At 42.9% G+C, this 14,006-nt stretch overlaps 1 protein-coding gene across 1 annotated transcript in view; it reads right to left on the bottom strand.

The window, feature by feature from the left end:
- tat (tyrosine aminotransferase) overlaps window positions 1–4,775 on the bottom strand; it is a 56,992-nt gene extending 52,217 nt beyond the window's left edge. The window contains exons 1-4 of the mRNA XM_048605927.1: window positions 4,691–4,775; window positions 4,208–4,416; window positions 3,114–3,218; window positions 444–511 (exon numbers count right to left, since the gene is read on the bottom strand). Coding sequence (XP_048461884.1) covers window positions 444–511; window positions 3,114–3,218; window positions 4,208–4,412 — 378 coding nt within the window. The 5' untranslated portion in view covers window positions 4,413–4,416; window positions 4,691–4,775. The remainder of the gene's footprint in view (window positions 1–443; window positions 512–3,113; window positions 3,219–4,207; window positions 4,417–4,690) is intronic.
- Between the last annotated feature and the right edge of the window lie 9,231 nt (window positions 4,776–14,006).

Below are 14,006 nucleotides of genomic sequence, written 5' to 3'. Positions count from 1 at the left end.
TTAAATGTGTAAGGTAAATGAATAAAAAGGGAAGGTGGCAAGTGAGTATGACAGCAGTGCAGCAGCTGGGTGTGAGGGTAGGGTGGCATGTTGATGGGTGAGATTGTAGCATGATAATTCGGTAAGCTGGGTAGAGTAATTCAGGTGGGTAGCCAGGTGGTAGGGGATTGTCAAGTGGTAGGGGATAGGAGAGTCAAGGAATGGTAGAGAGAGGGTAATGGGACAGGGTTATGTTATTTACCTTAAGGGCAGTATTAAATACTACCTTTCACCTCCTTCCTCAGTTCTTTGAAATCTCCTTACCACCAGACACCCACACCCCTCCAACATCCTCCATAACTCCTTCGTTCTTCCACTCCTTGCCTCGCTCCTCTTGTTTCCCCATACTTCTGACACCTCCCTAAACCTTTTCACCATTGAACCTATTGTTGCTGCATTCTTACCTTTGCCTTGAGAGGTGATTCAGGACAGCTGTAAAAATTAGCCACTGCATCTCTGCTGCTCTGATAGCCTGGACAGAAAGGAGCAGAAATGAACAAGGATACAACTCGAGCTCTTCATTTTAAACAAGTCAGTACTTCCTTGCTCTACTTTACAAACAAGTGAAGGTTACTGAGAAGAAGTATTTTTGGAAATCTTGTGGTCTTAACCTAGAGAGAGCAAACATTCAGATCACTGATGAATCAGTTGCTGTATTGAATTTTGATACCACAGACAAACTGAGATGGAGCAGCAATTTAACAGTAGTTTTTCCTGTATAAACTATTTCATACATGATGTTTGTATAATATTCGCTGAATACATTGAGCCATAAAATCCAACGACAAATTTAATAGGATTAAACAGCTTTTAAAGAGATCTCAGTGAATTATGCAAATAGGCTGAGAAATAATTTCAATTTAGATGAACATGCTGTAATGCAGATTGGAACAGATACCAACATGGGCTGAAGTAAAAAGCAACGGATAGAAAATCAAAACATAAATTCCATTCAGTGCCAATCACTGATGTGAGCATTCGGTGAACATTGAATTTAATGGGTCGAATTTTGTTTCCCCAACAAACTAGGCTGGGAAATAGAATTAAGACTATCAAGCTTTGAACCACTTACTCAATGACAAAATTAACAAACAAAGTCAGTTTTTTTTTTCCAGAAACAGGCTTAAAGCAAATTGAAAATATCAGGAATAAAAGCCATTTATTTGAATTTGAGGTTTTCAGAGTACTATCAGTGAAGTTAGTTAAATATTTCATATTCTGATATTTTGAGTGAAAAAATACAAATTTTATTCAGCAACTAAGATGATTTATTGATTCTAATTGCTAAAAATAGTAAATTGGAGAAAAGGAAATGAAAGCAAACCTGATCATGTATTTTCAAATTCAACGCAAAAATACGTTAAATACTTGCTCCAAGTGGTGCTCTATATGAAGGTGCACTGATTCATCAGCTGAGGAGTTTGGGGAGGGTGGTAACCGCCAAGTGGGATGCTCTTTGGAGGGTTGGTGTGGACTCAATGGGCTGTTTCCACACGGGAGGGATTCTATGATAAGATGCTACATAAAGAATACAAGGTAAATTGCACAAGATAGGAGCTCACAGTCTTGGGGCATAATGTATTATTAGCATAGATTGAGGAGTGGCTAGCACACAAAAGACAGAGAGTTGGAATTAATATTTTTTCAGGTTGGCAAGATGCACCTAGTAGAGTGCCACAAGGATCAGTCTCAGGGTCTCAGTTATTTGCCATCTGTGAAAATGTCTTGGAGGAGGGGCAGAGTGTAATGCATCCAAATTTGCTGATGATACAAAAGTAGGCAGGAGGACATTAGCGATGAAGACATAAGGAATCTACTAGGGAATATGGAAAGTTTGAGAAAGTGGACGAACAACTTCAGTCTTTCTAATATTTAACTGGAGGAACATTTTGCTGTTCCAGCATGGGCTATAAGATATGTATCTGATCATTTGGCAATGGTCAAAAGAGGCCATGCTGAGGCCAGGTTGAGTGTGATTGGTGTACTCACAAAAACTCCTGCTATGCTTTTGGAGGAAGTTGCTGAGTAAGTCCGTGCATGCCAGTTGGAGTGTAGGCAGATTCTGCTTGTGGAAGCTGCAGTTGTGCATGGACCTGGGAGACTGCATGACAGCAGGAAACACTAGAGGGAGAATTGATGTCAAGCTAGAAACCTGATTGGAGCAGTTCAAACATGGAGTTCTGGGATAACAAGACATGGATTTTGCAGGCGGCAAAACTTTAATTTTTGTGGAGTAGAAAGGGAGGTTGGATTTGGGACAGTAATTTAGAAGGATGCTAAGGTTAAGGACAGATTTTTTAAGGAGAGAAGTGATAACAGCCGATTTAAAGGAGAGACCAATATCTGAATACAGGAACCCAATAACAATATTGGTTAATGATGGGGCCAGGAAAGAAAGTTGGATGATCTGCAGTTTAGTGGGAATAAAACTGAGGGATCAGGAAGTGGGTCTCATGAACAGGATCAACTTGGAGAGAGGCCTGACATGATGAAAGAGAAAAACTAAAGAAAGATGTGAGTTCAGTGCCAGGACAAGGAGAAGCCTTAGAGAAAGGTAATCTCAGTGGGCTAGTCGGAGGGATGAATGTGATAGAATCAGCTGATCCAATTATTGCAACCTCGATGACACAGACATTTATCAGCTCCTTGCAATTATTGCTGAAGATGACGATGGAGGGGATAAGGGAGTAGGAGATAAGAGATAAATTTGAGAAAGTAAGCTGAGGGTTATCTGTGCATTCCAAGATGACTCTGGAATGGTGAGCAGTTTTAGCAGACAAGAATACCACCCAATAATGTTTTGCTTAATCAAGCCACATTGGTGATGGAAGGCAAAACCGACTGTCTGTTGTACCCATTCAAATCCGCATCTCATGTACTTGTGGGAGTGGAGATAAGGGTCATATCAGGAAGACAGGTCAGCATGAGACTGAGAAATGATTTTAGGGGTGTGCTTAAGGTTGAGCAAATCATTTAAGTTGGTTCCCATACATTTTGTAAATATTCTAAATTGACTTTTTTGAATTTAGTTTACAGGCTAATCCTAGCACTATGTAAAGATAATACATCAGTACCTATGGATGATGCATAGCCGTTGAATCTGCCTGAATCCACTGCATCTTTCATGGCTTGTAAAACCTTGTCATCAGTTGGAAGGTTTCCGAAAACTGTGGGATCACCTTTAGCAAAATAATAGTCAGATTTAAAAAAAAGAAGAAAAAACCAAAATTGGTTCTGAATAAAGGTCACTGGACCCAAACAGTTAACTCTGCTTTCTCTCTACAGACACTGGCAGACCTGTTGCATTTCTCCAGAAATTTCTGTTTTTATATCAGATTTTTAAATGCTCTAACAAGTTGATCAAGCCTCTGCTCAAATGGGTGCACTTCCAACTAAGCACTCTCACAGGCAGTTGGGTTCCCTTTTCTCAGAAGAACTCACTGTGAAATCTAGGAAAGCAGTCTGTGCAACCATTGACAATAGGTTTGAGAGATTAACATTGCCTCTGGTCTGTGCTCCACCCACCCCATCAACTATAACCAGTTTAAAAAAAAATTGGCTGGGCGCATGAATAGTAAGGGCTCAGAGGGATATGGGCTAAATGCAGGCAAAAAGGGCTAGGTCAGTTTAGGGTATCTGGTCAGCATGGACGAATTTGACGAGTTGCTGTATAACTCCATGACTCTTATGATTTGAAGCCAACCTGGTGAATGAGTAACGAAAACACAAAGTGCTGGAAAAGCTCAGCAGGTCTGGCAGCATCTGTGTTATTGTCAGAGTTAACGTTTCTGGTCGAGTGTCCCTTCCCCAGAACTCAGAACTGGTGAGTGAGAATTTGGAACCTGAATCTGCCCCTGTCTGGAGGTCTCTAGTGGAATAGTGAGTTTGTCCCTACCTGAGCCAGGAGTTCTGGGTTCAAGTCCTACCTGGCCCATAGGTGTGTTTAACACATCTAAACATCTTGATTAGAAATATCTATAATCCCGCATTGCCTTCGACGCCACTTTTATTCCGCGAGGTGGAATCGAGTTTATTCCCAATTTACCTCGAATCACGCCCGTTTAATTTGACAAAATAATCAACAAATAAAAGTATTAGAAGGCAGCCGGGAAATTCCAGACCGAAGTCTGTCCTGAACGTGGTTCAATGGGAAACGAGCGGATCTTACCGATAGACAAGGAGATCATGGCTTTGTCCGGGTTCGGCTCGATCCGCATGTTGTCCACGATCGCCCTGATTGGATTGAAGGTTCGCTTAGACATTTCGGAAGCACGGACATTCCACTTGGTCCGCCTGGATTTTAATCTTCCCGAGTAAGCGAAGCCGTTGCCTTTGAAGACGGAATCGAAGATCAGAAAGTTTTCGCTAGCCATTTCGCTGGAAAATAATAAGGAGGCACATCAAAGAGCAGAATTGAAGGAGAATGAAGGGAAGGAGAGAAATAAAGAGTAACGGGATGGATCTGGTTTGGTGACATTTCTGGAGTAAGGGGAATCGTATAGATCACTACAGCCGTTTCTAAAGTCTACACTTGCCAAACTGGAACGGCACAGACCATTCCAGATGTAAAAACCTTTGTAATAATGAAACCGAATGTTAGGAATGAGCTGTGATGAAGCTTTTGTTCCAAACACAGGAAAGGACACGGTACCTGCAGCTTGGAGACAGTGAGAAGGTCCTGGGAGCTGTTTTCGAAGGGATTTGAAAGGGAAGGATCGCGGTGCCTGTAAAAACCGAGTTCGAAAGGGGCCGCGAGCTCCTCTCTGAGAGCCCATTGGATCCCGCGATGGGTTGTGCCTGGCCACCGACCCCTCATCCAACTCCACTGACGTGCGACAACTGTACAACAAGGACAGAAAACAAACCCGAGTTACTCAATCCGTGCAAACATTGGCCAAGTGATGGCCAGAAACTCCCAAATCCTTGTGCCAAATGCTTCAGATAGAGTAAAAGTGACGGCAGAACTGCAATAATGTTTATTTTAAAAGATTGATGTCAATTTGTTTTCACTCATTATCAGGTTGAGTGGATGAGAAAGATCCGAACGTCTCAACATTCCTAACCTAAAGGGTACAGGAGCTGGGATCCGCGCGTAAATCATTGACTGGGGTAGGAAAGCTTGTCACAACAGAGAAGTAATCATAAAGTACGCTGGGCTTTATAAATAGGGGCACAGTGATGTAATCGACTCTTAACTGTCCTCTATAAGCCCTAGCAAGCCACTCAGTTCAAGAACCTGGGCATGCAACTTTTATACCTATCGTGTTATTCCAGTCATTTGGTTGTCTCCAGCACCGCTCTGTTTTTAATTTTTCATAATTATCTCTCTGCCTCAATTAATTAGACTCTAGATCATCCCTTTGCTTGTTATTCAGCTATTGACACTATATTCACATAGTCTGCCACTTTTGACCACCTGCAGAGACTTATTATTTCAACCTCTGGACACTCCACTCACACCATTCTTATGATCTTTTGATCTCTCTGCTATAAATTTTGTGTCCATGTGCCTCTCTGCACTTCACCTGGCGAAGGGATAGCCTCTGAAAGCTGGTGATTTCAAACAAACCCATTGGACTATAACCTGGTGTCATGTGACTTCTGACCTTCTCCACCCCAGTTTGTACTGGCACCTCCACTTCAATTCTTTCATTAGTGGGAATTGTTTCTCCCTCTCTATTCTGTCCAGAATTCTGGTGCAAAGATAACAATCTCTCTCTCAATGTCAGCAAAACCAAAGCACTGATCATTGACTTGGGGAAGAAAGGAGGAGGACACACCCCTTTCTACATCAGTGGAGTTTAGGTGGAGAGAGTCGTCAAGTTCGTAGGAGTGACAATAACCAACAATCAGTCCTAGTCCTTCCATGTAGATGCGACACTCAAGAAGGTACAGCAATGCTTTTTCTTCCTCAGGAGGCTAAGGAAATTTGGCATGTCCATAAGGACCCTCACCAACTTTTACAGATGCACCACAGAAAGCATTCTATCAAGGTACATCACGGCTTGGTACGGCAACTGTTCTGACCAGGGCCGTAAGAAACTACAGAAAGTTGTGAACACAGCCCTGACCATTATGCAAGCCAACCTCCCATCCATGGAATCCATCCATACTTCTCATTGCCGTGGAAAGGCAGCCAACGTCACCAAAGACTCCCTGCCACTCTAGTAATACTGTCCCAACCTCTTCTGTCAAACAGAAGATACAGAAGCTTAAACACACATACCAGCAGGTTCAAGAGCAGCTTCTTCCCTGCTGTTGTTAGATTGTTGGATGGTCTACTCTAATTTCAAACCTAATGTTGACCTTGCTTTGTGTGCACTCTGTGCAGCTGTAACCTTGTATGCCTCACTCTGTATAAACAGTCTATGATTTCCATGTCCTTGTATGTTTGCTGCAGGTCTGGAGTCACATGTAGTCCAGGATGGTAGTTTCCTTCCCTAAAGGACATTAGCGAACCAGATGGGTTTTTGCTGATAATCGATAATGGATTAGTGGTCATTAATAGATTTACAAATTCAGATTTTCAGAAAATTGAATTCAAGTTTCACCATTTGCCATGGTGGGAACTGAACCCCAGTCTCCAGAACATTACCTGGGTCTCTGGCTTAAGAATCAAGCAATAATATCACTCGACCATCACCTACACGTAATAATAGTTTTCCAATCTATTTTCACAGCTTCAGTTCTTCATTCTGTTATCTCTCCAGCACAGGAACTGGCCCTTCGGTTCACAATGTTGTGCCAAACATGATGCTAAATGAAACTAATCACTGCCATTGGTCCATGTACCTCCATTCCTTGCATATTCATGCGCTTATCTAAAAGTCTCTTAAATGCCCCTACTGCATCTGCCTCCACCACCATCCTGGCAGTGCATTCCAGGCTCCTACCACTCTGTGTAAAAAACTTGTCCCTCACATCTCCTTTGAACATTCCCCCTCTAATCATAAGTGCATGTCCCCCAGCATTAGACATTTCAACTCTCGGAAAAAAATTCTAACTGTCAACCCTTTCTATGCATGTCATAATTTTATAGATTTCTATCAAGTCTCCCCTCAGCCTGCCTTGTTTGAGAAACAACCCGAGTTTTCCTAGCCTCTCCTAACAGCTCATACCCTCCAATCCAGGCAGCATCCTGGTAAGCCTCTTTTGCACCTTCTCCAAAGCCTCCACATCCTTCTTGTAAAGTGGCGATCCGAATTGAACGCAATAGTCTAAATGTGGCCTAACCAAAGTCTTATAAAGCTGCAACATTGCATCCTGACTCTTGTACTCAATTCCCTGACCAATAAGAACATCAGAACATCAGAACCAGAAGCAGGAGTAGGCCATCCAGCTCTTCAAGACTGCTCTGCCATTCAATAAAATCATGGCTGATCTTTTCATGGCCTCAGCTCCACTTACCCACCCTCTCACCATAACCCTTAATTCCTTTACGGTTCAAAAAATTATATATCTTATCTTTAGAAACATTCAATGGGAAAGCCTCAACTACTTCACTGGGCAGGGAATTCCACAGATTCACAACCCTTTGGGTAAAGAATTTCCTCCTCAATTCAGTACTAAATATGGTCCCCTAATATCCCTATGCCCTCATGTTCTAGTTTCATCTGCCAGTGGAAACATCCTCCACGCTTTTATCTATTCCTTTCATAGTTTTATATGTTTCTTTAAGGCCCCCCATCATTCTTCTAAATTCCAACGAATATAATCCCAGTCCATTCAGCCTCTCCTCATAAGCCAACCCTCTCAACTCCAGAATCAATCTTGTGAATTTCCTCTGCACCCCTTCCATTGGAAGCACATCTTTTCTCAAGTAAGGAGGCCAAAACTGCACACAGTACTCCAGGTGTGGCCTCACCAGCACCCTATACAGCTGCAACATAACTACTCTGCTTTTAAACTGAAGCCCTCTAGCAATGAAGGACAACATTCCATTTGCTTTCTTGGTTATCTGTTGTATCTGAAAACCAACCTTCTGCAATTCATGCACAAGGACACCTAGGTCCCTCTGCACAGCAGCATGCTGCAATTTTTTTTTACTGTTCAAATAATAGACCCTTTTACTGTTATTCTGACCAAAATGGACGACTTCATATTTATCAACATTGTACTCCATCTTCCAGACCTTCGCCCACTCACTTAATCTATCTATATCCCTCTGCAAACATTCAGAGTCCTCTGCACACTTTGCTCTACCATTCATCTTAGTGTCATCCGCAAACTTTGACACACTACACATGGTCCCCATCTCCAAATCATTGATGTAAATTATAAACAATTGTGGTCCCAGCACTGATCCCTGAGGCATACCACTAGTCACTGCTTACTAACCAGAAAAGCACTCATTTATCCTCACTCTTTGCTTTCAGTTAGTAAATCAATCCTCTATCCATGCTAATACATTGCCTGTAACGCTGTGCACCTTTATCTTATGCAGCAGCCTTTTGTATGGCATCATGTTGGATGCCTTTTGGAAATCTGGATACACCACATCTACTGGGTCCCCATTGTCCACCATGCTCGTAATGTCTTCATAGAATTCCAGTAAATTAGTTGAACATGACCCGCCCTTCATGAACCCATGTTGCATCTGCAAATGGGATGATTTCTATCGAGTTGTCTTGTTATTTCTTCTTTGATGATAACTTCAAACATTTTCCCCACTACAGAGGTTAAGCTAATCTGCCTATAATTCCCCACCTTTTGTCTCCCTCCTTTTTTTGAGCGGTGGTGTCACATTTGCTGTTTTCCAATCTGATGGAACTGCCCCAGAGTCCAACGAATTTTAGAAAATTACCATGAGTGCATTTGCTATTTCTCCCACCATCTGTTTTAGCACCCTGGGATGTATTCCATCAGGGCCAGGAGACTTATCTACCTTTAGCTCCATTAGCTTGCCCAACACGATCTCTTTCATGATAATGATCATTTTTAGGTTCTCACGTACATTAGTCTCTTTGTCACAATTACTGGCATATTATTCGTGTCCTCCACTGTGAAGACTGACACAAAATACCTGTTAAATGCCTCGCCTATTTCGTCATTTCCCATTATTAAATATAAATGAAGACAAACATGCCATATGCCTTCTTTACCACCTTACCTACTTGCGTGACTACTTTCAGGGAGCTATGGACTTGAACCCTAAGATCCTTCTATACATCAATGCTGTTCATATTCCTGTCATTAACTGTATACTTTTCCTTAACATTTGATCTCTCATAGTGCAGCACCTCACACTTATCTGGATTAAACTCCATCTGACATTTCTCCACCAATATCTGCGACAGATCTAAATCTTGCTGTATCTTTTGACAACCTTCTACACAGTTCACAACTCCATCGATCTTTGTAACATCTGCAAACTTACTAACCCACCCATCTACATGTTCATCCAAGTCATTTATAAATATCACAAACAGCAGAGGTCCCAGTATGGATCCCTGTGGAACACCACTAATCATGGACCTCCAGCCTGAAAAATACCCTTCAACCCATACCGTCTGTCTTCTATGGGCAGGCCAATTCTGAATCCACGTGGTCAAGTCACTGTGGATCCCATGCATCTTAATCTTCTAGATGAGCCTACCATGAGGGACCTTGTCAAAAGCCTCACTAAAATCCATGTAGACAATATCCACTGATCTACCCTCATGGATCAACTTCATCACCTCCTTGAAAAATTCAATCAAGTTTCAAGATATGACCTGCCCTGCACAAAGCCATGTTCACTGTCCCTAATTAGGGCAATGCTTTTCTAAATGTGCATAAATCCTATCCCTAATAATTCTCTCCACTAGGTTCCCAGTGTCAGACTCACTGGTCTGTAGTTTCCTAGATTATCACTATTTCCCTTCTTGAACAGAGGAACAATATTAGTTGTTCGCCAATCCCCCAGGACCTCTCCAATGGCTAGCTAGGATACAAAGATCTTGGTGAAGGGCAATCTCTGGTCTTGCCTTTCTCAAAACCTGGGACAGATACCATCAGGCCCTGAGGGTTTATACACCTTAATGCTCTTCAAAAGATCCAACAACATTTCTTTCTTGATCTCAAAATGCCCTAGCATATTAGCATGCTCCACACAAATCTCACTATCCTCCATATCCTTTTCCTGGTGAACACCGATGCAAAGGACTCATTTAGGATCTCACCCACATTCTCTGCCTCTAATCACAGGTTCCCTCCTTTTTGTTTGAGTTGTTCCAACTTCTCCCTTGTTATCCTCTTGTTTTTAATGTATCTATAGAATGTCTTGGGATTCTCTTTAACCCGACTTGCTAAGGTCATTTCATGGACCCTTCTTCTCCTCCTAATTCCCTGCTTGAGTACTTTCCTGCTTTCCTTATATTCCTGTCTGATTTTAGCTTCCTAAACTTTACATATGCTTCTTCTTTCCTTTTGACTAAATTCACAACCTCCCTCATTATCCATGGGTCCCTTACTGGAACATGCCAGTCCTGAGCCCTCATCAGCTGGTCTTTAAACAGTTTCCACAAGTCAAATGTGGACTTGCCTGATAATAGCTCTTCTCAATGAACACTCCCTAGCTTCTGCCTAATACTGACGTACTTTGCCCTCCTCTGCTTTAGTACCTTCCCACAAGGTGCTGAGTTCTCTTTGTTCATAGCTATCTTAAAACTTAAGGAGTTGCAATCAGTGTTAGCAAAATGCTCTCCCACTGAAAGGTCTGTTACCTGGCCAGGCTCATTAGCCAATGTAAGGTCCACTATAGCCCCTCCTCTAGTTGGACTATCCACGTACTGTTTCAAGAAACCCTCTGAGATGCACTTAACAAATTGTGCCCCGTCTAAAACAACCGAATGGCCTGTGAACAATCTATGGAAAGTTCAACAATGGATAAACAGCATTTAATAGAAAATCTTTTTACTACAGACCTGATAAGAAAAGTACAGAAGAAACTGTGAGCTGTAATTGTCAATTACAGATTCCATTGGGAAGTGAGGATCTGTAGGAGCATTCCTGAATAGAGATTAAACTGGAAAGCAAACAAGAATCAGAGGTCCATGAGTAAAGGAACCAATCTCTTTTGGGTGAGGAAAGAACTTTAAGCTAATGGCACAGAACTGGCTAAAAAGGCTAAAAGTTAAAAATCAGCTTACAATGAGTGCTGCCACAGTAGAACAAGGCACAGCTGCGGAAGGGAAGTAAAGGGCAGTTGAAGTAATTCAAACAAAGTTATAGCATTAGTATCATCATAAAGCAAGAATTAAGGCAACAAAGATGCAATTTAAAATCCTAAACAGACAGACTCTGACAGAAGAATACAGTAAGAACCACTATTGAGGCTGCATCAAGGGCAGAACATTTATCATTGCATTCATGTTTCAGGAGTGTAAAGACCACACTTCATTTGGACTGTAGACCAAAATTGTAAAAAAAAAGACTGCTTTAAACCAAGGAAAGTGTGCAAAATACTCTGGGTGGGGGATTTCACTGTCCACCACCAAGAGTGGCTCGGTGACAGTATTATTGATCAAGCTGGTCGGGTCCTAAAGGACATAGCTGCTAGACTGGGTCAGTGGCAGGTGGCAAAGGAACCAACAAGAGGGAAAAACATACTTAAACTCATCCTTACCAATCTGCCAGCTGCAGATGCATCTGTCCATGGGAGTGACCATCGCACAGTCCTTGTGGAGACAAAGTCCCACCTTCACATTGAGAATACCCGCCATGGTATAGTGTCAAAGTCATACAGCATGGAAACAGATCCTAGTCTACGCTACCATGTTCCCAAACTGAACCAATCCTACCTGCCTGCAATTGACCAATATCCCACCAAATCTTTCCTATCCACGTACCTATCCAAATATCTTTTTAATGTTGTAGCTGTACCTGCTTCCACCAGTTCCTCTGGCAGTTCATTCCACATGTTCGAAGCATGATAGTTCAGAACTTCTCCATAGAGTGAATGAAGCACAGATTGGGCACACACTCCTCCAAAGTTGAGAAGCAGCATGAGTCCTGTGTCTCCTCAGCAGCTGAGTGTAGGGCAAGCCATACCCAAAGGCCTGTCTTAAAACTGCCATTTTGTACATGAACCCAAGATTGGGACAACAAACAATGTCAACATTTCTTAATTAGTATGACAAACACTTACAACAGCTCACTATGAGCAAACTGAAATGTTCTTTTCATAACAATTATTTTCCATGAATAAATGAAACTCTCCTAAAATTTTGGAAGTCAATTGCACAGCAAGAGGCAGTGCATAATATGTTTCTCTTACCTTTGAGGCCCCATGCAAATGGTACAACCTCATCAGTCAATAGTTGTTTATATGGGACTCATTCTGGAATGACCTAGCTCTCTTCCCACCTCCTCAGTCACTAATTACTTGGGTAAAACTCAGCCCCTCTCTAATGAGATAACACAGTGTGGAGCTGGATGAACACAGCAGGCCAGGCAGCATCAGAGGAGCAGGAAAGCTGACGTTTCGGGTCTGGACCCTTCTTCAGAAATGGGGGAGGGGAAAGGGGCTCTGAAATAAATAGATAGAGGGGGAGGCGATGATGGAAGGTGGACAGAGGAGCAGATAGGTGGAGAGAAGACGGACAGGTCAAGGAGGCGGGGATGGAGCCAGTAAAGGTGAGTGTAGGTAGGGAGTTGGAATGAGGGTTGGTCAGTGAGGAGGGAGGGGTGGGTAGGTGGGAGGGAAGACAGACAGGTCAAGGAGGCGGGGATGAGGCTGGTGGGTAGGAGATGAGGGTGGGGGTTGAGGTGGGAGGAGCAAGATAGGTGGGAGAAAAGACGGACAGGTCAAGGAGGCAGGGATGAGATGGGTTGGTCTTGGGATGAGGTCGGGGGAAGGGAGATTTTGAAGCTTGTGAAGTCCACATTGAGAAAATGTGGACTTCACAAGCTTCAAATTCAATGTGGACTTCACAAGCTTCAAAATCTCCCCACCCCCGACCTCATCCCAAGACCAGCCCATCTCATCCCCGCCTCCTTGACCTGTCCGTCTTTTCTCCCACCTACTTGCCCATCCCTCCTCACTGACCAACCCCCATCCTAACTGCCTACCTACACTCACCTTTACTGGTTTCATCCCCGCCTCCTTGACCTGTCCGTCTTCTCTCCACCTATCTGCTCCTCTATCCACCTTCTATCATTGCCTCCCTCTCTCTCTATTTATTTCAGAGCCCCCTTCCCCTCCCCCATTTCTGAAGAAGGGTCCAGACCCGAAACGTCAGCTTTCCTGCTCCTCTGATGCTGCCTGGCCTGCTGTGTTCATCCAGCTCTACACCTTGTCATCTCAGACTCCAGCATCGGCAGTTCCTACTGTCTCTACAGAGGTTTTGACAGAAGTGATGATCAGTTTCAGGTTGGTATGAGGGATGGGTTTGAGACATGCATGTCAATCTGTCCCCGATTCCTGCGTCCTCTGCAAGCATCTGATTCCGAGTGTCTCAACACAGATCCACTTTTTCTGATGAAGGGTCTAGGCCCGAAACGTCAGCCTTACGGCTCCTACGATGCTGCTTGGCCTGCTGTGTTCATCCAGCTCTGCACTTTGTTGTCACAGATCCACTTTGTATGTGTTTGAAACTCAGCTTAGTGTTCTCTCAGCTGCACTGCAGTATAAAATAACTGAGCAGAGAAAATCAGCACAGCTAGTTAGAGAAATAAGTAAGGGTACTAAATATCAGCGGGAATAAGGCATTCATTATCATTACCAATTCAGGTTTTGCAGTAATTTTATACAGCCAGCACAAGGTAACCAAAAATACAATGGTGGAATATTTTGTTCTGTTTCTAGTGATTTAACAGTGTTCTTATCAGCTCCTTTAAAGTCCTCACAATACATTCTGATTCCTTGGCAGTGATTTTCACACAGCTCTGAGAAGTATGATGAGATAGAGAAATGATGGGTATCAACCGCTGCTGGATTGTGTGAGGCCAATATGTAGAAGTGAACATTTCACATCTTAAAGAAATAT

Source organism: Rhincodon typus, chromosome 15 (genome assembly GCF_021869965.1).
Source record: "Rhincodon typus isolate 14 chromosome 15, sRhiTyp1.1, whole genome shotgun sequence".
In the NCBI taxonomy this organism is placed as follows: Eukaryota; Metazoa; Chordata; class Chondrichthyes; order Orectolobiformes; family Rhincodontidae; genus Rhincodon; species Rhincodon typus.
Note: the sequence above shows the minus strand (reverse complement) of the source record. Positions and strands in the feature narration are given on the sequence as shown.